This window comes from Lissotriton vulgaris, chromosome 1_1 (assembly GCF_964263255.1).
Source record: "Lissotriton vulgaris chromosome 1_1, aLisVul1.2, whole genome shotgun sequence".
Taxonomy (NCBI): Eukaryota; Metazoa; Chordata; class Amphibia; order Caudata; family Salamandridae; genus Lissotriton; species Lissotriton vulgaris.
Window position 1 is genome coordinate 146,118,441 of NC_141685.1, and position 22,006 is coordinate 146,140,446.

At 47.5% G+C, this 22,006-nt stretch overlaps 1 protein-coding gene across 2 annotated transcripts; it reads right to left on the reverse strand.

The window, feature by feature from the left end:
* Positions 1-638: 638 nt before the first annotated feature.
* On the reverse strand, positions 639-2,625 carry LOC147737856 (uncharacterized). 2 transcript variants are annotated; one of them, XM_086947814.1, is made up of 4 exons: positions 2,351-2,625; positions 2,070-2,266; positions 1,830-1,985; positions 639-1,748 (listed from the first exon to the last, which is right to left on the reverse strand). In XM_086947814.1, exons 1-4 carry the CDS (start codon positions 2,479-2,481, stop codon positions 850-852), a joined length of 1,383 nt encoding a protein of 460 aa, XP_086803940.1. In that variant the 5' UTR covers positions 2,482-2,625; the 3' UTR covers positions 639-849. The 2 variants fall into 2 exon arrangements, with proteins under 2 accessions (XP_086803940.1, XP_086803941.1); XM_086947815.1 differs by lacking the exon at positions 2,070-2,266 and having other exon boundaries at positions 2,322-2,625.
* Positions 2,626-22,006: the final 19,381 nt, after the last annotated feature.

The window sequence follows — 22,006 nt, forward strand, 5'->3', positions numbered from 1 at the left end:
GAGAGTTTTGTAAATATCAGATACTCAAATTGTGGATTTTGTTGCAATTAAAACATTTTCAAGGCCTGAAACTTCTTTGTAGGTTGCATGCGGGCAGCCTAAGTTATCCTGCAAGAATTTCTTGATGAATCCTATTGCAACTACAATATGTGTTCTCTCATGTAAAGTCAGGTTGTTAGAAGCTTTTCTGCAACTCAAGATACGCCTTACTTTTTACCTGGTGCGGGTGCATTTCTCATGTTAACTGAGATCTCATTTCTGAGTATAACGTTTCTGGCTTTCCCCTCCTGTATAAGGCTTAAGTCCAGTGTGAATTCTCCCATGTGAAATGACATTGTATTCGTGAATAAACCTTATCTGACATTCCGAACACACATAAGGCTTTTTTCTCCCTTGTGAATTTGCTCCTGACAAGTGAGAAGTAATTTGTGACCAAAACTTTGCTTGCATTTCGAGCACTCATAAGGTTTTTCCCCAGAGTGGGATCTCTCATGAAGCATAACTCTGTCTTTCAGATTCAAGCTTTTATGGCATAAGGATTTTCTCCAGTGTGGAGTTTCTCATGGTGAGATAGCGTTTTTCTCTGCAGCTCTTCTGGCATTCAGAGCACTCATAAGGTTTTTCATCAGTATGGAGTCGCTTATGGTTAGTGAGGCTGTGCCAATCAAATAAGAATTTCTGCCATTCACAGCATTGGTAATGTTTTTTCCCTGTGTGCGTCTGCTCATGTAGAGTGAGATTGCATTTAAAATTGATGCTTTTCTGGCACTTGGAGCACTGAAGTATTTTTGATGGTGTGTTTTCTTATGGTGCATGTAACCATCACTACCTCTGAATCTTTTCTGACATTTAGAGCACTGATAATGGTTTCCCCCCAGTGTGTATTCTCACATGTGCAGTGAGATCAGATTTACAGCTGAAACATTTTTGGCATTCGGAGCACTGATAAGGTTTTTCCCCAGTGTGGGTTCTTGTATGCCGAGTGAGTATTCTTTTTTCACTGAAACATTTTTGGCATTCAGAGCACTGATAAGGTTTTTCCCCAGTGTGGGTTCTTGTATGTTCAGTGAGTCTGCTTTTGTCACTGAAACATTTCTTACATTCAATGCACTGATAAGGTTTTTCCCCAGTGTGGAATCTCACATGTGCAGTTAGAAGTGATTTACGGGTGAAATGTTTTGGGCATTCAGAGCACTGATAAGGGTTTTCCCCAGTGTGGATTCTGATGTGCTGTGTGAGTCTACTTTTTAAACTGAAACATTTCTGGCATTCAGAGCACTGATAAGGATTTTCCCCAGTGTGGATTCTTATGTGCTTTGTGAGACTACTTTTTAAACTGAAACATTTCTGGCATTCAGAGCACTGATAAGGTTTTTCCCCAGTGTGGATCATTGCATGTTGAGAAAGACTTTGTTTTTTACAAAACCTTTTCTGGCATTCAGAGCACTGATAAGGTTTTTCCCCAGTGTGGATTCTTGTATGTTCAGTGAGTCTGATTTTTACACTGAAACATTTCTGGCATTCAGAGCACTGAAAAGGTTTCTCCCTAGTGTGGGTTCTTATATGATGAGTGAGACTGTTTTTGTCAATGAAACATTTCTGGCATTCCGAGCACTGATAAGGTTTTTCTCCAGTGTGGGTTCTTCTATGCCGAGTGAGACTTTTTTTGTCAATGAAACATTTCTGGCATTCCGAGCACTGATAAGGTTTTTCCCCAGTGTGGGTTCTTATATGATTAATGAGATTGTCTTTTGTACTGAAATATTTGTGGCATTCAGGGCACTGGTAAAGTTTTTCCCCAGTGTGGGTTAATACATGTTGAGAAAGACTTTGTTTTTTACAAAACCTTTTCTGGCATTCAGAGCACTGATAAGGTTTATCCCCAGTGTGGGTCCTTGTATGTACAGTAAGGTCTCTTTTTTCACTGAAATATTTCTGGCATTCAGAGCACTGGTAAGGTTTTTCTACAGAGTGGCTTAATACATGTCGATTTAGATTCCCTTTGAAAATAAACCTTTTCTGGCATTCAGAGCACTGGTAAGGTTTTACGCCAGAGTGGGTTATTACATGTCGAGAAAGACTTTGTTTGTTATGAAACCTTTCCTGGCATTCAGAGCACTGATAAGGTTTGTCCCCAGTGTGGATTCTTATATGTTCAGTGAGATAATATTTACTGCTGAAACTTTTTTGGCATTCAGAGCACTGATAAGGGTTTTCCACAGAGTGGGTTAATGCATGTCGATAAAGTTGCGGTTTGAAACTAAACCTTTTCTGGCATTCACAGCACTGATAAGGTTTTTCTACAGAGTGGGTTAATACATGTCGAGAAAGACTTTGTTTGTTACAAAACCATTTCTGGCATGCAGAGCACTGATAAGGTTTTTCCCCAGTGTGGATTCTCATATGCTCAGTGAGATAAGATTTACTGCTGAAACTTTTGTGGCATTCAGAGCACTGAGAGAGGATTTTCCCAGTGTGCATTCTCTCAAATTCAGTGAGATGAGATTTATGGCCTAATCTTTTTTGGCACAGGTAACTTTTTCCCCAACTTGGGTTATTTTGCTTTGATTGAGGCAGGTTTGAACACTGAAATTGTTCTAACAGCCCGTGTTTTTAAAAGGTGTATTCCTAGACTTAATATCTCTACATTTAGTTTTCTCTTGCTTATATGCCACGGTAAGAGTGAACCCGATTTTAGAGTCAGGCTTGTTTAGATAATGTTCAGCATTTATCTCTAAAAGATATTGTGTGCAATCTTCTTAACACTTGCATTGAGCAAAATATGTCTGGATGCAGCCCTGTAACACCTGTCCAAATGTTTGTAGCAGATAATAGTCTTTTGGTTATAGCCTCTCCGGCAGCAACTTATTTTGTGACTGAAGTTTTTCTCAAATCTATTTTTATAGGTTCTTAGCAATGCAGTGATAAGGCGTTAGTCTGATATTTAATGATTAAACTGAGAAGTACCTTTTTGCACTGGTGTAATGGCAGTAACTGAGAACACTAGAACATGCACAGTAATATTGTGGCTCATCAGTCACAGAACATCAGTTCCTTTTACCCGTTCTGTGTTTGGTGTAAGGTTAAGGATTGTAGTTCTGAAGACGAGGATTTATTTACAGTAGCTATAGCGCAACGGTGCTCATTTAATCCATTTTGATATTTAATAGTTTTACATATCATTCCTGCACAACAGATAAGGTTGAGGCGATTTACATAGAATTACAGAACAGTACACAATAAAAAGGAAACAATCTGAGATGGTCATGAACAACACAATAAAGTGGTGAATCTTTAAGGTTTTCGCCAGAGTGAGCAGAGTGGGTCGAGGTGTTCTATCCAGAGGCAGATAGTCTCAAACCGCTTAACTGGTTAAAAACGGTTGTTGAACAAAGGTGATTTTCCAATCTTTTGGTTGTTAGCGTGTCAGCTTCGGAGTCTTCTATCAGTGTCTTTTCTTTGATGGTTTGCAGAAGAAACCTTTTGTTATATCTTTCTTTTATGCAGTGTGTGCTTCCTCTCTGGAATTACATGATGCTTTAGATCATGCGTGCTTTAGATGAACGTTATTCTGTCATGCTGAGGCAATTTGTCTTTCTGATAATATTTCAGATGAGGATGTTGTGATTGGTCTTTCTGGCACTATTTCCGATGCTGTGTGGACAGATATGACTTTGTTCTGGGTTAACGAAATGCAAAATTAGAGACTTCACTTACAGGTATAGTACTTTCCTCAGCTCCCACTTCCTCGCCACACCTAGATTTTGGAAATTGTTTAAACTTAGAATGCTGGATGTCCTTCGGTTTTTCAAAATAATCCTTCTTATGGCACTAACATTCAGTTGGCTGGTGCTAAATCTTGCTTTCTTCGTCCGTAATTTCAATCACCTATAGTATTAAAATTAAATAGTTAATATATGTAAATATCCCCAAAAATAATTTACAAGCCATATCAAAGCAGAATTGCAGAATTTTGAAAGTGTTGAGCTGTTCTTCAGACAGAGCAGAGTGTAGAATGGTAGCATGAGAGTACTTGGATGTAGGAGTGAGTAATTGTAGAATGTCCAACATTTCATTAAGCTCAGAAAGGATACATGTACCCTATGGACTTGTAACATAGAATCCCAAAAGCAGACATTAAAGTCATATGGACTGGCACCAAAAAGATATTTAAAATAGAATACTAATAATTAATTTTTTATGTAGATTTCTAGGATGGGAATTTCCCCTCCACGGACAACAGGCATTTCGCCCTACCCTGAGTTACCACCTACTTGTATCTGGTAACCTGACTTTTGAGCTCTGGCCTCTGCCGCACGCAAATCTATTGTGTGTTGGGAGGACTATGCCTAGACCTATCCCTCAACTATGGTCCAAAGTATGAATCAAGGGCAATGAAATTAAGGAGTACTTTCATGTGTTCATTTTATTCCACCTGATTATCAGTTGTTAGGCTTTTGTGCAGAAAAACAGGACACAATTCTTTTCCAGACAGAAAAATTAGACTGGAAAGACCCACAAGACTCTGGGTGCAGCAGAAGCAGCCAAAAAGTATGCTGTTTTTTTTACTAACTGGGGGAAACACACAATTCTTCCCTCTGTTAGAAATATCTTTCCCCTTCCCTCCCCTGCTTCGCCCATCTCCCCCCCCCCCAACCAACCACATGCATAAAACAAGTGGTAAATAAAAGCAGAAAAACACTATGAAATAGTGAATGGCATGTGGTTTGACAGGCAGAAGAATCTCAGACCATTCGCTGGTGGAGGTGCAACTCGATGGTCCGGTTGGTATGAATTAGGCGACTAAAAACGGTTCTGACATTTGCAGGTGGGTCACGCTCTGCAAGGTAACATCTGGGAAGGGGGGGGGGGGGGAGTTGCCTGATGCATCCCCACTGGAGGACCAACTGCTAACTAATCCCCTGACCGAAAAAGCAATCTCAACCATCTATAGGAAGTTGATCTACAATATGTGTTGTAGTAATGTGGCTCACTGGTTAGAGGCGGCAGACCCAGAAGCAGAGGACGGCCCGGGACCAGGGTTCAATTCCCAACGTGGCAGGGTCGTGGACCAGGGTCAGCGGACTCGATAATTCTCGCTTCGGTGCCTACTCTAACCAGGGGTCTCACTCAGCAACTCTGGGCATTAGCTTGCCTCATCTCCACAACGGCCCCATCAACGCCGGGGATGCCTGGCTTCACCTTGGGGATATCCAGGAGGGACCTTCCCACAGGGAAAGCCAGGACAGGTTCCTCAGCGGTATACAGCGCCAGGACGCCGCTCGGCAACAGTGCCCTTTACAAGTATACATTACATTACATTACACCACGCTTGTGAAGGAGTACCCTGCTCACCAAACTCTAAATCAAGACCTTTATCTTGTCTGGCGTATGCATGTATCTCTAGGTCCGCTTCATTATGTCCATCAGTCTTTCTATGATGTACCTGTTATTGCGGCATGTGTGTTTAGTACAGGTTTAATCTTACGGTGTGTGTGGGGGTTTATTTGAACCCTGTGGTTTAATCTGCACGTGTTGCTTATGCGGTGTTATGTGGTGTTGTCACACCCTTGTAATTATAACAAGCATTTGTAATGCAATAGGTCTTGCATTAGGAAAGTTTGAGCTATTGGTATTGTAAATGACACATTTTTTATTTATGTGTTGGTTTTGAAAATAGCCAAATTAATAGCTTTGTCATTTACAATGCCAATAGTTGTAACTTTCGCAAATGTGACACCTATAGCATTTGTAATGCAATATGTGTTGTATTTACGTGACTTACATTATTGATGTTACAAATAACAATGGCATTTAATTTTTTAAAATAATTAATACTTACGTAAAAGTTATTGTAATTTATAATGGCAATTGCTTAAACTTTTGTAAATAACTTTTGTGACGATTATGTTCAGTGTATTTTATTGTGACGAAAATCCAAGAACAGAAGTGAAATATTAACATCTTTTTGTGACATTTGTAATAAAGCTTGAAACATTGAGAGAGCACATTTGAACTAGTTGTTGAATTGTTGCACAGATTGCTGCTGTGGTGGTGCTGAGTGATGTTTTGGTGGCGCTGAGTGATGCTGTCGCGTTCAGTGATGCTGTGGTAGTGCATAGTGATGTTGTGGTGCCCCAGAGTGATGCTGTGGTGATGCGACAGACAGACAGAGGGAGGGCGACAGACAGAGGGAGGGCGACAGACATAGTGAGGGCGACAGACAGAGTGAGGACGACAGACAGAGTGAGGGCGACAGTCATGTCAAAGTCATTAGATATGGTCCAAACTCCAGCCAATCAGGCGACAGCACCCTCTGGAACCTTCACCTCAGAGGCTCAGGCTCTCCAATTTTTTAGCACAAGTGTGGCATAAGAGCCAAGGAGAAGAGGGGAGCCTCTGAGTGGAGGTGGGTGAGTCACATGTGAATCTATGAAAAATATCAATACTGGAGAAGCACAGTTTTCAGGTAAGTAACTTATGTTCTTCTCCAGTATTGGGGTATCTTTCATAGATTCACATGCTTGAATCATTATAGATAGGAGTAATTCGAGAACTGTGCATAGTAAGCCATAAGTACATTGTAAACAGAGTACGAGAGAATACATATACGTCTATTACAGTATAGCAGTAAACATGGGCACATCTGCAAAAAGCAGAAATATATACATGTATACAATGTGTGCAGGAGGAGGTAAGAAACAGAGGCTCACCTTACTTAAAAAAGATTACGTAGCACCGCTTGCCCAACAGCTGTGTCAGAATTGTTGGCAGCTTCCAGACAGTAGTGCTTGGTCGCAGCTCTGCAAATCTGATGAAGAGGCACGCCAGCAAAGAGAGAAGTAGAAGAGGAGACTGCTCTAGTAGAGTGCGCTTTAATCATTGCTTGAAGTGTCTGGCCTGCTTGCTGATTGCAAAAGGAAATTGCTCTAGATATCCAACGTGCGATAGTCTGTTTAGCAACTGGAGGTTCTTTACGCATCCTGCCGTAGGCTATGAAGAGCTGATCAGTTTAACGGATACTGGTTGTTCTTTTCAAATAAAATGTCAAACATCTCTTAACATCTAGAGAATGTAAAGTATTTCCTGCTGGCAACTGTGTTAAGGGGAAAAAGTCTTTAAGATGACATGCTCATTCAGGTGGAAATCAGATGGAACTTTAGGAATTAAGGCCGGATTAGTGCAGAGCACCACAGCGTCTTTGGTGAATTGAAGAAAAGGTGGTTTGATAGTAAAAGCTTGTATCTCGCTGACTTGAAGTAAGAGCTAAAAGCAGTGATGTCTTCCAGGAGATGAATTTAAGATCAGCCCTACGAATGGGCTCAAATGGGGACTTCATGAGTTGTGCCACCACAATGTTCAGATGCCAAGGAGGAGGCGGGCGTTTATTGGAGGGAACATCTGAAATAAGCCTTTGAAAAATTGTTGAATAATTCTTGAAGAATAAAGAGAATTGGAGCCATCGTGCTGGAATCTGGAAACTGCATCCAGAAAAACCTTCAGGGTAGAGTGAGAGTGGACGGATTTTGCTAATTGTAAGATAAAAGGCAGAAGCTGCTCTGGCGTAGAGTGAACAGGGTGAACATTTATTTATTTATTTAAGTTAGCAACTGACACCCTACGGGTAACCTGGCGCTGTGATACAGGCGACTAGCTTAGGGCCGAGAGACTGTGTCCCCTGCCAGGAAGGAGTTAGCAGGATGCCAAGGAGCCTACTCGAGGGTAGAGCCAGGTTTTTAACCTTTTTCTAAACTGCAGGATGTTGTCCATTTGTCTTATATCAAATGGAAGAGTATTCCAAAGGCAGGTCTCTGACGCACTGAAGGCCCTACCTCCTGATTTGACTTTCCTAACTCTAGGCACCCTCACCAGATTAGCCAATGAGGAGCGCAGTGCTCATGAAGGGACATACCATGTCAATTTCTCCTACAGAGATTTGGGCCGTGACCATGTGGAGCCTTAAATACTATACATAGTGCCTTAAATCGTATCCTCTGCGAGACTGGCAGCCAGTGTAAATCTGAGAGTGCCCGGGAGGCGGAGGATTGGCGTGGTTGCACTAGTACCATTTTGGACACCATGGTCTGTACTCTCTGCAATTTCTCAATCAGATATTGCAGGGATTCTAGTAACAGGGCATCACAATAGTCCAGCTTACTGAGGATGGTGCTCCGGACTATCATCGCTCTGTTCTGTAAGAGAACATCGGAAGGATTTTCCGAAATGCTCTGATCAGAGTAAAACCACTTCCAGCTGTTTTGTTGACAGTTTTCTAATGTCAATGTTGTCAACCATGACTCCCAGATTATGTACCACGCTACTGGGAGCCAATGGTCTAGCAGGGGATGTTAGCCAAAACTCAAGCAGAAGTTTAGGAGGGATTCTATCTACTGCACAGTGTAGAATCTCTGTCTTCTCAGATTTAAACGGAAGAATTTGAAGCTTCACACCAAAGATAGAACCGTTTCCACTTGAGTTTGTAGGTTTTGATAGTTGAGGGTGCTATAGCGTTAGTGAGGACCTCCCTGCAGTCCGGAGGAATAATCAAATTAGCAAACTCATAGTGCTCAGGCACCAGTAGGATTCGGATGGCAGATCAGGCCATGGTTCATAGTAAGAAGATTCGAAATTGGGCGCAGCCAAATTGGATTGCACTCCGACAGAAGGAGGAGCTCCGTAAACCAGAACTGGCGAGGCCATCTGGGGGCTATCAGAAGAATGCCGCAGGGTTCTTTCTACATTTTCCAAAGTACCCTTGCGACTAGAGGAATCAGTGGAAAAGCGTGAGCATATATTTTTGACCAGTTCATCAAAAATGCATTTCTGCACGATACTGGAGTGGGGAAGCCAACTTGCATAGAATGGGCATTTGCGGTTCAGGTTGGTCACCAATAAATCCAGATTGGGGTGTCCGCAAAGCTGACAGATGCGGTCCAGCGTCGGCTGATGAAGTTCCCACTAGTGGTTTGACGAGACTGACCTGCTCAGGGAGTCCGCTAGAAGGTTGGACACCCCCGGAACATGGACTGCTGTGATCTGATGTTGAATCGCCCAATACCAAATTTGCTGAGCTTGTAGGGATAGCAAAGTGTATCTCGTGCCCCCTTCTTTGGTCACATAATGCATTCTTGTTCAATCAATCAATCAACAGATTTGTAAAGCGCGCTACTCACCCGTAAGGGTCTCAGGCGCTGGGAGGAGGGGGGGGTCGCTACTGCTCGAAGAGCCAGGTCTTGAGTTGTTTCCTGAAGGAGAGATGGTCCTGGGTCAGCCGTAGGTGGGTGGGGAGGGAGTTCCATGTCTTGGTCTTCCACCGGCGGTGGCTTTGCGAATGCATGGGATGGTGGTGAGGGCGAGGCTGGCGGATCGGAGCTGGCGGGTGGGTGTGTAGAATGTGAGGCGGCTGTTGAGGTATTTGGGGCCCATGTCGTGGAGAGCCTTGTGTGCATGGGTGAGGAGTCTGAACGTGATCCTCTTGCTGACGGGAGCCAGTGCAGGTCTTTCAGATGGGGAGAGATGTGGCTGTGACAGGGGATGTCCAGGATGAGTCGTGCAGAGGCGTTCTGTATGCGCTGGAGTCTTTTCTGGAGTTTGGCTGTGGTTCCAGCGTAGAGGGTGTTCCCGTAGTCCAGTCGGCTGGTGACGAGGGCCTGGGTGACCGTCTTCCTGGTTTCGGTGGGGATCCACCGGAAGATTTTTCAAAGCATGCGCAGGGTGTTGCAACAGGATGACGAGACGGCGTTGACTTGCTTGGTCATCTTGAGGGAGGAGTCCAAGAAGAAGCCCAGGTTGCGTGCATGGTCCTTTGGCTTGGGGGCGGTGCCCAGGGCAGGGGGCCACCAGGAATCGTCCCAGGCAGAGGGGGATGGTCCCAGGATGAGGACTTCCGTCTTGTCTGAGTTCAGTTTCAGACGGCTGAGCTTCATCTATTCCGCGACGTCTTTCAATCCTTCCTGGAGGCAGGCTCTGGCGGTGGCGGGGTCATTGGTGAGGGAGAGGATCAGCTGGTTGTCGTCAGCGTAGATGATGTTTAGGTTGTGTTGTTGTGCGATGGCTGCGAGGGGGCTCATGTAGACATTGAAGAGGGTGGGGCTGAGCGAGGATCCTTGCGGTACGCCGCAGATGACTTCGGTGGACGCGGATCGGAACGGGGGGAGGCGGACTCTCTGGGTTCTTCCGGCGAGGAACGAGATGATCCACTCCAAGGCCTTTCCTTGGATTCCGGTGTTGCTGAGGCGCTGTATTAGGGTGCGGTGGCACACAGTGTCGAAGGCTGCTGAGAGGTCTAGGAGGATGAGGGCAGCTGTTTCCCCGTTGTCGAGCAAGGACCTGATGTCGTCGGTAGCTGCGTTGAGGGCGGTCTTGGTGCCTTGGTTTGCTCGGAAACCGGACTGCGAGGGGTCGAGGGATCCGTTTGTCTCGAGGAAGGTGGAGAGTTGTTTGTTGACGGTCTTCTCGATGACTTTGGCCGGAAAACGGGAGGAGCGAGATGGGGCGAAAGTTCTTGGGGTCCGTGGGGTCCGCGGTGGGTTTCTTCAGGAGGGCGCTGAGCTCGGCATGTTTCCAGCTCTCCGGGAAGATGGCGGATGCGAAGGAGCTGTTGATGATGTCCCGGAGTTGGGGTGTGAAGATGGAGTCGGCTTTGTTGAAGATGTGGTGTGGCCAGTGGTCGGTTGGGGAGCCGGAGTGGATGGTGTTAATCGTTCGGGTGATATCTTCGGTGCTAACCGAGGTCCAGGTGCATAGGGTGGTGGTGGCGGGGGGCGATGGTTCGGTGGTAGGGTGCGTGGTCTGTGCGCCGAAGCTGTTGTGTATGTCGGCGATCTTGCGGTGAAAGAACAAGGCGAGTGAGTCGCAGAGGTCTTGCGATGGTTTAATGTCGTTGTTGCAGGTGCTGGGGTTGAAGAGCTCTTTAACGATGCTGAAGAGTTCCTTGCTGTTGTGGGTGTTGTTGTCCAGTCGTTCTTTGAATGTTGTCCTTTTGGTGGTGCGGATCAGCTGGTGGTGTTTGCGGGTGGCGTACTTGAGGGCTGTCATGGTTTCTGTTGTCTGGTTGTGGCGTCAGGCTTTCTCGAGGGTGCGGCAGGTATTCTTGGAGTTTTTGAGGTCGTTGGTAAACCATGAGGCTTTCTTGCTGCTGGGTCTGCTGGGAGTATTTTTCAGTAGTGCGAGTTCATCGGCGCAGTTGGTAAGCAACTGTGTGAGGTTGCGGGCTGCTTTGTTGGGGTCCGTCGTGTTGGTGGGAGGGTTCTGGCTGAGGGAGGCGGTGAGCTGGTCGGTGGTGATCTTGCGCCAGCTTCTGCGAGGAACCTATTGCGGGTGGTGGTGGGTCGTAGTTCTCCTGAAGTTGAAGTGGACGCAGCTGTGATCTGTCCAGTGTAGTCCGGTGGAGTGGCTGAAGGAGATGTGCTTGCTGGAGGAGAAGATGGGGTCAAGCGTGTGGCCGGCGTACTGTGTGGGGGTGTTCACCAGTTGCTTGAGTCCGAGGTTAGCGAGGTTGTCCAGCAAGGCGGCGGTGTTGCTGTCATTGTTGTTCTCCGGGTGGAAGTTGAGGTCCCCGAGGAGGATGTAGTCTGAGGAGGTTAGGGTGTGCGGGCTGTCGAAGTCTGCGATGGCTTCGCTGAATTGTGTGCGTGGTCCCGGGGGTCTGTAGATGAGAGTGCCCCTGAGGGTGGTCTTGGGGTCGGTGTGTATCTGGAAGTGAAGGTGCTCGGCGGCGGAGATGGTGTCGTCGGAGTTGGTTGTGATTTGGATGGTGTTTCTGTGGAAACACCATCCAAATCAGCTGGGAGCTGGGAGGCGGGAGCGGGCGGCCAATGGGCAGGGGGTACAAAAGAAAAGGGGCGGGGCCGCGGGGGAGCTGCGGCGGGAAGCGGGGGGCACACACAGAGGGCAGGGATACAACAGCAACTACGAAAAATACAGAAAAATGCAGAAGTCCAGAAAAAAATGCACAATTCACAAGTGAGGGCAGCAGCAGAAAGGAGAAGGTAGCAGCAGGGGGACACCGAGGTCAGGGGCGAACCTGCGGCGCCGGGGGCAGAGACGCGGTCACAGCGGAGGAGCCGAGCGGCGTGGGGGGTGGCCTGGGGTCAGGCTGTTGTGTTGTCCATTCGGATCAACACTGAAGCTCCTTGAATGAGGGTGCAAAAGGACTTCAGAGCCGGAAATATTGCCAGTAACTCCAAAAGGTTTATGTGCCACGTTCATAGGTGGGTGTCCCATTTCCCCTTGACTGTGAGGGCTTGAAGATGACTTTCCCACCATTCGAGGGAGGCATCTGTTGTGAGGATGAAACTTGGAGTGTCCACTACAAACGAACTGCAGAGATGTTTGGTATGCGAGTCCACCATAGCAATGCTCTTCATATCTGAGACGTGATGTTGATGACATTGTCGAAGGACCCTGAGACTTGTTGCAATTGGTTGTCGAGTTCTCCAGTCGGGGTCCTATTTTGAGGCGACAGTTGGGAATTAGGGGAATACCGGAAGACAGCATCCACAGAAGCGATTTGAACTGTCGAACAAAAACATACTTTTATGTGCACAGGAGAGTTGCCAGTTTGGAAATCTGCTGTTGTCTTTCATTGGAGACAAAAGCCCTTGTTTGCTGTGTGTCTACGATGGCCCCCAAGAAGGTCCTCACTTGAGAGGGGGTGAACTGAGACTTCTCCAGAGTGATGGAACGACACAGAGACAGGCATGATTGAGTGTGTCTGCTTGCGACTGTGAACGACTAGGCCTTTATAAGGCAGTCGTCGAGGTAGCGAAATATTTGGACATCAACTTGACCAAGATATGCTGCCACCGGTGCCAAGACTTTAGTGAACATTCGGGTGCAGAGCGAAGGCCAGATGGAAGGACTTGGAATTGGAAATCTCTGCCAGCCACTCTAAAGCGCAGGCGGTTTCTCTGTCTGGGTAGGATAGGGACATGAAAATAGGCATCTTGAAGGTCCAGTGTTGGCTTGTAATCCCCTTAAGGCCGTAATTGAAGCGCTTCTAGGAGATAAAGCTTCTTGAGAATCTTTTTGAGGGAACGAAGGTCCAGAATGGGGTGCCACTTCCCTGATTTTTCCTTGATTTGGAAGAATCTTGACTAGAAGCCTGCATCCCTTTGAAGATTCGGTACACTTTGATCGCTCCTTTCCTTAACATGAGATGGATTTGGCATATAAATTCCATCAGACGGGCAGGAGGAGGACCTCTGGGGGGAGATTTTTTAGGGAATTTCACAAATTCCAGAGTGTAGTCTCTGGACACTATGTCCAAAACCCATCGATCTGTAGTTATTACGGACCAATTGGAGAAGAAATGGGAGATCCGCCCTCCAACTTTGGTCGGATTGATGGGAAGAGCGGTTGACAGTTGGCAGTGCTTTTTTGAGGAATCTCTACCTCAGGAGGAGGATTTCCCTCTGTACTGCTTGTAAGAGGCAGCCTGCAGCTGTCGAAACGACTGCTGTTGCAGGGAGGAGGAGTAACGCGGTTGGCCCGGATAGGGATGGTACTGCTGGTATTGGTTGTAACATCCCCGAAAGGAAGAGGAGGAGCCACGACCCCTCGCACCCCCAAAGGCCTGCATTTTAAACTGTACAGTAGACACTACACACTACACACGGACCCGAGAGGCCTGGAATTTAGACTTTGACATTCCAAAGGAAGATCAAGACTGGCAGCGGTCCTGTGAACTAACATGCATGGTTTCTAGTAATGCCCATTTTCGAATGATACATTATAAATTTCTGTGAAGAACCTACTTAACGCCACAAGACCTTTATTGAATGGTCGTGTCTTGCCCAGATATATGCCTGCGCTGCAACACTGTGGGGGCTGATTTCTTACATTAACGATGGCCCTGCGATGCAATACACTCCTTCTGGCAAGAAGCTGTCGAAGAAATGGTACATGCCACACAACTAAGTATTGATCCGACACCAAAATGCTGATTATTAAGCCTCATTAGATGCCAGAAGGGCGTAAGAGAACCTTTCAATTTGGTCAGTCGCCTATGGTACTGGCATGACGTAAAAATGCAATCACATGGCTGTCCCAGCATGCCCCAACGATTGCGCTCTGGCATAGAGATGCGCTCGACTGGGCCCTAGCTGAGGAGACACATATGTGCCTTAGCAGAAAGGATGGCATATTTGAGGATACACTAAACACTTGCCGTGCTCATACAGATAATTCCTAGCTCCTGCTTCCCGAGTGACAACAGACAGACTCTGGAACTGAAACTGACGAGGCAAAACACTACACACTGGGGATGAGCAAGGAGGTGTCTCCACATGATAACTATAAGGTACATTCCCAATTAGGGGAATGGGACACTTATTGATCACCTGGAGAATCGGAAAGCAGATTAGTGCATGTGTAATTATTGACTGCTTCTTGATTAACCTACTTACGTAGAACATATTGGTATGATATGTCTCTGTATACTCTGACTGCCAGGTTGTATGTTGTTAAAATTAAAATAAAGTTCTAAAAAAACAAAACAAAGCCATTACATTGTGGGTGGTAGAGGGTAGTGAACCAGTAACTCACGCCACACTCCTTCGACTTGTGTTTCAAGTAGCCAGACATGAAGTTGGTACCTCTGTATGACACCACCTCCTTAGGGAAGCCCACCCTGGAAAAGATGCTAATGAGGGCCCTGGCCACTGCAGGGGCAGTGGTAGTCCTGATGGGAATAGCCTCAGAATACCTGGAGGCATGATCTACTACCAGCAGAACTGTTCCCTGATGCTGTAGGGGGTCAACGGGACCAACAATGTCAATCATTGCCCTTTCAAAGGGAACGCCAACAACTGGAAGCGGGATTAAGAGGGCCTTTGGGTGCCCACCTGTCGTGCCACTGGCTTGACAGATGGGACAGGAGTTACAAATCTCCTTCACCTTCTGGTGCATCCCTGGCCTTTAGTTCCGGTCTGGTCAAGGTGTCCAGCTACGGGGATGCCACAACCAGGTCCTCTAGGAAAGATACAAACAAGTTTGCCCCACTGAAGGGAAGATAGCTTAACAGGAGCTTCTGAGAGTTACTTACCTTCAAGACTCTCATCCAGATATGCTTTGTGGCTGCTTTCACTGATCTTAAAGAAGATGTGGCTGCACAGACGCCAAACAATACGTCATATACAACTCTGACCCGAAGTTCTGTCATGGAAAGCAGAGAAGAACAATCTGTTCTTTGATAATCTCAAAGAGTCTGGACAGAATAAGTCGTATATGTGGCTGCTTATAATGCACAAATGGAGGTGCAGGAACTCCCCCAAACGCCAGAGGCTCTACCACTCTCCTAGTGGCACAAGGTTTGGGGTCTTTGGCCTCAGTGTAAAGGATTCCTCCCAATACGTCCTGTGGGCACCACTGCCATCACCTCCTTCCTGTGCTGCAGCTTGCAGTCACAGGTTTCAAGAGTGGGACAGGTTTTCTGTCCCTGGCACAGATCTTCCCTAGAGGGTCGCCCCAGGGCCAAAAGCTCATCCTGGTAAAACTTCAGCTCCTGAGGCTCAGTTGTCTCTGGGGCTGACCCTTCTTCCTCCTGAGGAGAACGGTCTGGTGTCTGACTCGAAGCTGGTTCTCCAGTTTTCCTGCCTTTTCTCTTGGAGGACTGGGGCATTATTCCAGACTTCAGCACCTCTTTTACACCCGGGCTCTGCTCTGTGCTATGGTTTTCACACACACACCCAGTGTGAGGTTCCAAGCATTTCTGCACGGATCCTCAGTTCTGCCTCAGCCCAGGCTAAGGACTCCAAATCATTGCCAAGAAAACAATCAACTAGCATGGATGAAGATACCTCTTCGTTGCCAGCAACTCCTCCTAAATCAAAAGTCACCCTCGCCTGCGGGATGGGTTTCTGTCACATTTTCAGCATTGATGACTGAAAAGATCCTTCCAGGCAGATGCTGTTCTAAGGAAACTATCTGCTCAGTCACCATGGTGATGCTGGCACCAGTGTCTCTCAAGGCCTCCACCCTAACCCCATGTGCATGTTAGTGGGCCAGGCAGCTAAGGTGGCTAAGGCCACATCCCTACTCGAGTCGCCTCAGTGAGCTCCTTGGCCTGGCCATTGCTCTCTGAGATCCCATCTGGAGATTGGCAGCTGCAGGTACTGCAGGTGGACCAGAGGTATATTTCTTGTTTTTACAGCCAGAGACTCAAGGTCAGTGCCCAAGTGGCCTACAGCCATGGCACCAAGCCCATCTTAGGATCCCAGTTCTTACCCTGGTACGCACCCTTTGACTGTCAAGAGTCTCTGGGCCCACTCTCTTGAACAGGTTTTTGGGGGCCTGAAGTAGAATCTTTCTTTTTCGGGTTACCCCATTTCCCTAGGGTCGCTTTCTGGCCTCTTTCTTTTGGTCTCCCCCCACCAGCAGGAGTCTTGGTCACCCTTGTTTTGACTAAGTGGTCTGCCTTCTACCCCAACTCTTGAGGAGAAAGTGGACCAAGGTCTACCAGGAATTGATGTAGCTTCCCTTGGTAACAATTACTTAAAAGATGCTCCTTCATTATCAAATGATAAAGCACTTCAAGGGCATGCACATTCTTACCTACTAACCAACCTCCTACTGATTTCAGTGAATAGTCTACAAAATCTACCCAGGCCTGGCTCTGGGTTTTTCGAGCCTCCCTGAAACTGGTGCTATACTCCGTACTGAATCCAAAGCCCTCACTTAGGGTACCCTTCATGAGGTCATAGGATTGAGCCTCTTTCTCACTGAGTGTCAGGAGTCTATCCCTGCACTTTTCTGAGAACATTTCCCACAGGATAGCACTCCACAGCTTCCTGTGGACCTGCCTGCTAAGACAGGCCTGTTCAAAAGCAATGAACCACTTGGTGATATCATCACATAAATAATCCCTTTGGGTTTTTTAGGGTCAAAGGAATCTACTTTCTCCTTATTTATGATTGTGATGCCACCAAAGATGGGTCCTTGGCCAATCTCCTTTCTCTCTCTTCTGTAGCTAGGAGTTGGGCATCTAGAGCTGCCCTCCTGGCTAGTCTTTGCAGAGCAAGCTCTTCGTCTGAAGAGGCTTCTTTGTCTTGGGGTGTCACACTGTAACTCCTAGTGTCAGTATTTTGATCTGTAAGATCAGAGACATCCTCTGGATGCTCTTTGTCATATTCCGCCAAAAGATCCTGGAGCTTTGCTTTGGTCGGGTTTGACCCAGTCCTGAGCCTATAGGTTTTACCCAAGCCTCTGAGCTATTTTATACTTAAAGACATAAGGTGTGAGGTCAATTTCCTTCACCTGTATCAGCTCTTCTGAGTGACTACTTCTAGCACTCATTGTCTTTACAAAGATGGGAACCTTTTTGGAAAGGAAAAAACACTAATACTGGTTTCCTAACTACAGCAAGAGTTTGACTTTGAAACAGCTGTACTCAAGGGGACCGAACCAGGGCCCTGACATATTTCAAAATTTGGAAAAATAGTCAATTTGCAAAACTACAATTTAACAAAAGGCAATTTCTGGATTGAACCTTGTTGTCACTTATTGTCAGAGTGGTCCAGCAAACGCAAAGTCGTGTACCCTCCCGCTGCGCCACCAGTGTAGGGAGCTGGCTCTCTATATACTATACCAAAAAGAGGTAGAGTGTGTCGTGTACCCTCCCGCTGCGCCACCAGTGTAGGAAGCTGGCTCTCTATATACTATACCAAAAAGAGGTAGAGTGTGTCGTGTACCCTCCCGCTGCGCCACCAGTGTAGGAAGCTGGCTCTCTATATACTATACCAAAAAGAGGTAGAGTGTGTCGTGTACCCTACCGCTGCGCCACCAGTGTAGGAAGCTGGCTCTCTATATACTATACCAAAAAGAGATAGAGTGTGCCGTGTACCTTCCCGCTGCGCCACCAGTGTAGGAAGCTGGCTCTCTATATACTATACCAAAAAGAGGTAGAGTGTGTCGTGTACCCTCCCGCTGCGCCACCAGTGTAGGAAGCTGGCTCTCTATATACTATACCAAAAAGAGGTAGAGTGTGTCGTGTACCCTCCCGCTGCGCCACCAGTGTAGGAAGCTGGCTCTCTATATACTATACCAAAAAGAGGTAGAATGTGCCGTGTACCTACCACTGCGCCACCAGTGTAGGAAGCTGGCTCTCTATATACTATACCAAAAAGAGGTAGAGTGTGTCGTGTACCCTCCCACTGCGCCACCAGTGTAGGAAGCTGGCTCTCTATATACTATACCAAAAAGAGGTAGAGTGTGTCGTGTACCCTCCCGCTGCGCCACCAGTGTAGGAAGCTGGCTCTCTATATACTATACCAAAAAGAGGTAGAGTGTGTCGTGTACCCTCCCGCTGCGCCACCAGTGTAGGAAGCTGGCTCTCTATATACTATACCAAAAAGAGGCAGAGTGTGTCATGTACCCCACCGCTGTGCCACCAGTGTAGGAAGCTGGCTCTCTATATACTATACCAAAAAGAGGTAGAGTGTGCCGTGTACCCTACCGCTGCGCCACCAGTGTAGGAAGCTGGCTCTCTATATACTATACCAAAAAGAGGTAGAGTGTGTCGTGTGCCCTACCGCTGCGCCACCAGAGTAGGAAGCTGGCTCTCTATATACTATACCAAAAAGAGGTAGAGTGAGCAGAGAGTCCAGTGGATCCCCAAAGGCTTTACAGAGACTAAAGTAGATAATACTAATGCTCTCTTTTGTAGTAGTGTGAAAGAGCAGTTAGGCTTATCCGAGGGTAGTCGTAAGCATTTGTTGTACACACCGTGGCAATAAAAGAGACACACACGCAATGATTAAATCTGAGACCAATTCATAAAAATGACACTCGGTTGGATTTATTTTGTAGAACTTTTCTTAGGTAAATACTTTTTGCAATAGAAATACATTTTCAATATAAAAAGTGGACACACTGCAATTTTCAGACTTTACAATGTTAAGCAATGGGAGGAAAAAAACATTAAACATACGTATACTGAACATTCACTTAAAAGACCAGTCTTCGGAAGTTAAGGTCAGTACAGGGCAAGGTTCAGTTCAGCACCAACAGTGCACCACAAGCGACAAAGGGGTGGGCGGGTACATGGTTAAAGTTCAAGGTCAGTCACTGAATACAAATTAAAGGGGACTGGGGCAATCGGACAGAGGGTGCTTACATGTAAGAAGCAGCAGCCTGGAGGAACAGTCTCCGGGGCTGAGGCTAACACTGAGCAGGGGCCAAGACAGCACCAACACTACAACTCTAGCGGCACAGGGGCGGCTGGATGCAGGGTGCCAACACAGCATCGGATGCCCAATGAAAAGCAATGGAGGCAGGCCAAATCTGAAAAGGGCTGCAGGCTCCAGCCAGGAGGCCGATCGAAGGAAACCAACAACCATTGAGGTAAGTTATGATGCTCAGGGACGTAGGAACACCTTTTGTCCTCTTCACCAAGGCCCAGAATGGACGGGTGAAGGGATGCCTTTTGGTGTCAGAAATGGCTAACCAGTGCACGTCGCGGTTGAGGGGTCTTCTTGCAGAAGCTGCAGGCAACTTCTAGGAGTCCAGGAGAGGTCAGCTCATGGTGGAGTTGGGCTCTTGAGAGCAGGGAAACCTTGCTAAACTGGTGGGCCACTTGGACTCGGGCTGGTGGCATCGGGTGCAGAGGTAAAACCGGGGGGCAGGCTGCGCAGTTCTTCCGGTCACAGTCTTTACTTTGAAGAGGGTTGCTTTGTGAATTGGTCTGCTTTTCTCTGGAGACCTTGGTCTTGATCGAAGGCAGGCAGTCTTCCCAAGGTTCTGGAGGTCGCTGGGCTGCAAGACGAGTTGACTTTTGGTTCAGGGTCATCCAGGGATGCAGACAGGCCAGTAGGGCTTGGACCATGTCCGGCTTTCGAGCTGGATACTCGACAGAATCCGCGCTGCTTCTTGCCACTGAATACATCAGGCAATTTGTGGATGCAGGTCAAACGGTGGCCTTGATTCTGTTGTATCTAAGTGCCGCCTTTGACACTGTAGCCCATCCCACGTTGGTAGTGTCTGAGGAAGGGTGGGGTGTCTGGCAATGCCCTGAATTGCCTAAAATCTTTCCTGTCTGATCACTGCTTCCAGGTGAGACAGGGCAAACACTACTCCAGGGTCATCATGCTGAACCAGGGAGTGCTGCAGGGCTCGACCCTGAGCCCGACCCCGTTTAATCTCTATGTAGCTCCCGTAGCGGAGACAGCTGAGGGGTTCGGGATCAGGGTCTTATCCTATGGCGATTAAACGCACCTGGTGGTCTCCCTAACCCAGGCACAGGAGTCGGCTGCCTCCCACTTCATGGCATGCATGCAAGAATTTCCTGCATGGATGGCTAAGAACTGCCTGAAGTTGAATAGCAACAAGACAGAGGTGCTTGTGGTGGGCAAGGCCCCGACTGTGTTGTCATCGGCATGGTGGCCCCAGGACTTGGGGGGTCACCTACTCCCTGTGTGCAGGCAAAGAATTTCGGAGTTTGGTTAGATCCCAGTCTTTCCTAAAACTATGAAACAAGACGGGTGGCAGGCGCCTGTTTTGGGATCCTGAAGGTCCTGCGTAAAACCTTGGACCTACTCCCTGTGGCCCTGGTGACGTCGGGCCTGGACTATGGTAACGTCCTTTATCTAGGCGCAACAACCAAGTGTATGCTCCATCTGCAGGGAGTGCAGAATGCGGCAGCCCGCCTTATTTTGAGGCGCCCGAGAAGGGCATCGGCTAGGGCAGCCCTGGCCATGTTACACTGGCTCCCGATTAAAGAAAGAGTCACTTTCAAGGCACTTTGTGTCTGTCATCGGATCCTGCAGGGAAGGGCCCCTCCGTATCCGTCGGATCTCCTACCCCCCTATGTCCCCACACGTCAGCTGAGGTCAGGTGGAGTAGGATTGGTGTGCGTACCCGCCATTAAGAAAGCCAGGATGGGAGGTCGGTCCTTCCGCCTATTGGCGGCCAAGCAATGGAATGCTCTCCCAATGGAGCTCCGGATGGAGGCCCAGGAGAGATGCTTCAGGAAAAAACTAAAAACGTTTCTCTTTCCCCAAGTTTAGTAGGGTGAGGGTAGTGGGCATCTGATTACTGGCTAACTCTACCGCAGCACGGGAACACACTGGCATAAGTGTAACCATTGCGCTTTATAAGTGGACCTATTGTTATTATAGTTCTCTACAGAGCCTCACCAGCAGAGAAGGCTGCAGTGCCCGGCTCTTCATAGGTCGCCAGCAACTGAAATTCAGGGTCTGAGGATGCCACCTAAAATCTTGATTTAAGAGTGTTACAAGGGAGTAAAAGGTAGTGGCCAATGGGCCACTTTCCAGGGTTGTCTACACCCTCTTATCATGCCCACCTCCTGTGGGAAGGGGACATAGTCCTAGCCCTGATTGGATAAGTCCCACCATCTTCAAGATGGTGGGCACTACAAAGTGTACTTCACCTTGCCTCCAGCACCTGAGGGTTGGAGTTGGCAGCGGGGACGGGGGGGCACACCTCCTATTCTATCTAAGGTTTTCCACCTGTCCTCGCCCAAAAAGGGGGTGAGGACAGGAAGATCGCTTGCTCCCTCTTAACAGGAGAGGCTGGGGTCACATTACAAAGGCGGCAAGTCCTTTGAAAATCCCTGCCACAGATGGCTCTGCCTGACCAGGGGGAGGTGTGAACACCTCCACCCAGGAAAGGCATTGTTCTCGACCTCAGAGTGCACAGGCACTCTACCCATGTGGTCAGTACACTGTCTGGTGGTAGCAGGCTGGCTTAGGACAGTCGATGATCACACTAAGTTCAAGTTCAAGTTCGGGCATTTATATAGCGCACTACTCACCCAGAGGGTCTCAAGGCGCTTGGGGAAGGGGTTCATTATTTGTCGAATAGCCAGGTTTTAAGTTCTTTTCTGAAGGAGATGTGGTTTTGAGTAAGGCGGAGGTGAGTGGGGAGTGAGTTCCAGGTCTTGGCAGCCAGGAAGGAGAAGGATCTGCCACCCATGGTGGATTTTCGGATGTGCGGGACTGCGGCTTGGGGCTTGATTAGACGATCTTAGTTGGCGGGTGGGTGTGTAGAA

Bases quoted from the DNA above. Each gene is read 5' to 3' on its own strand.
- LOC147737856 (XM_086947814.1), bottom strand. From the start codon at position 2,481: ATGCACACTGGGAAAATCCTCTCTCAGTGCTCTGAATGCCACAAAAGT. The intron at 2,267-2,350 runs GTTTTGTAACAA...ATGCCAGAAAAG, and splicing joins TGCTCTGCATGCCAGAAATG to GTTTAGTTTCAAACCGCAAC. The intron at 1,749-1,829 runs GTCTTTCTCAAC...TCAGTACAAAAG, and splicing joins AAGGTTTTGTAAAAAACAAA to ACAATCTCATTAATCATATA.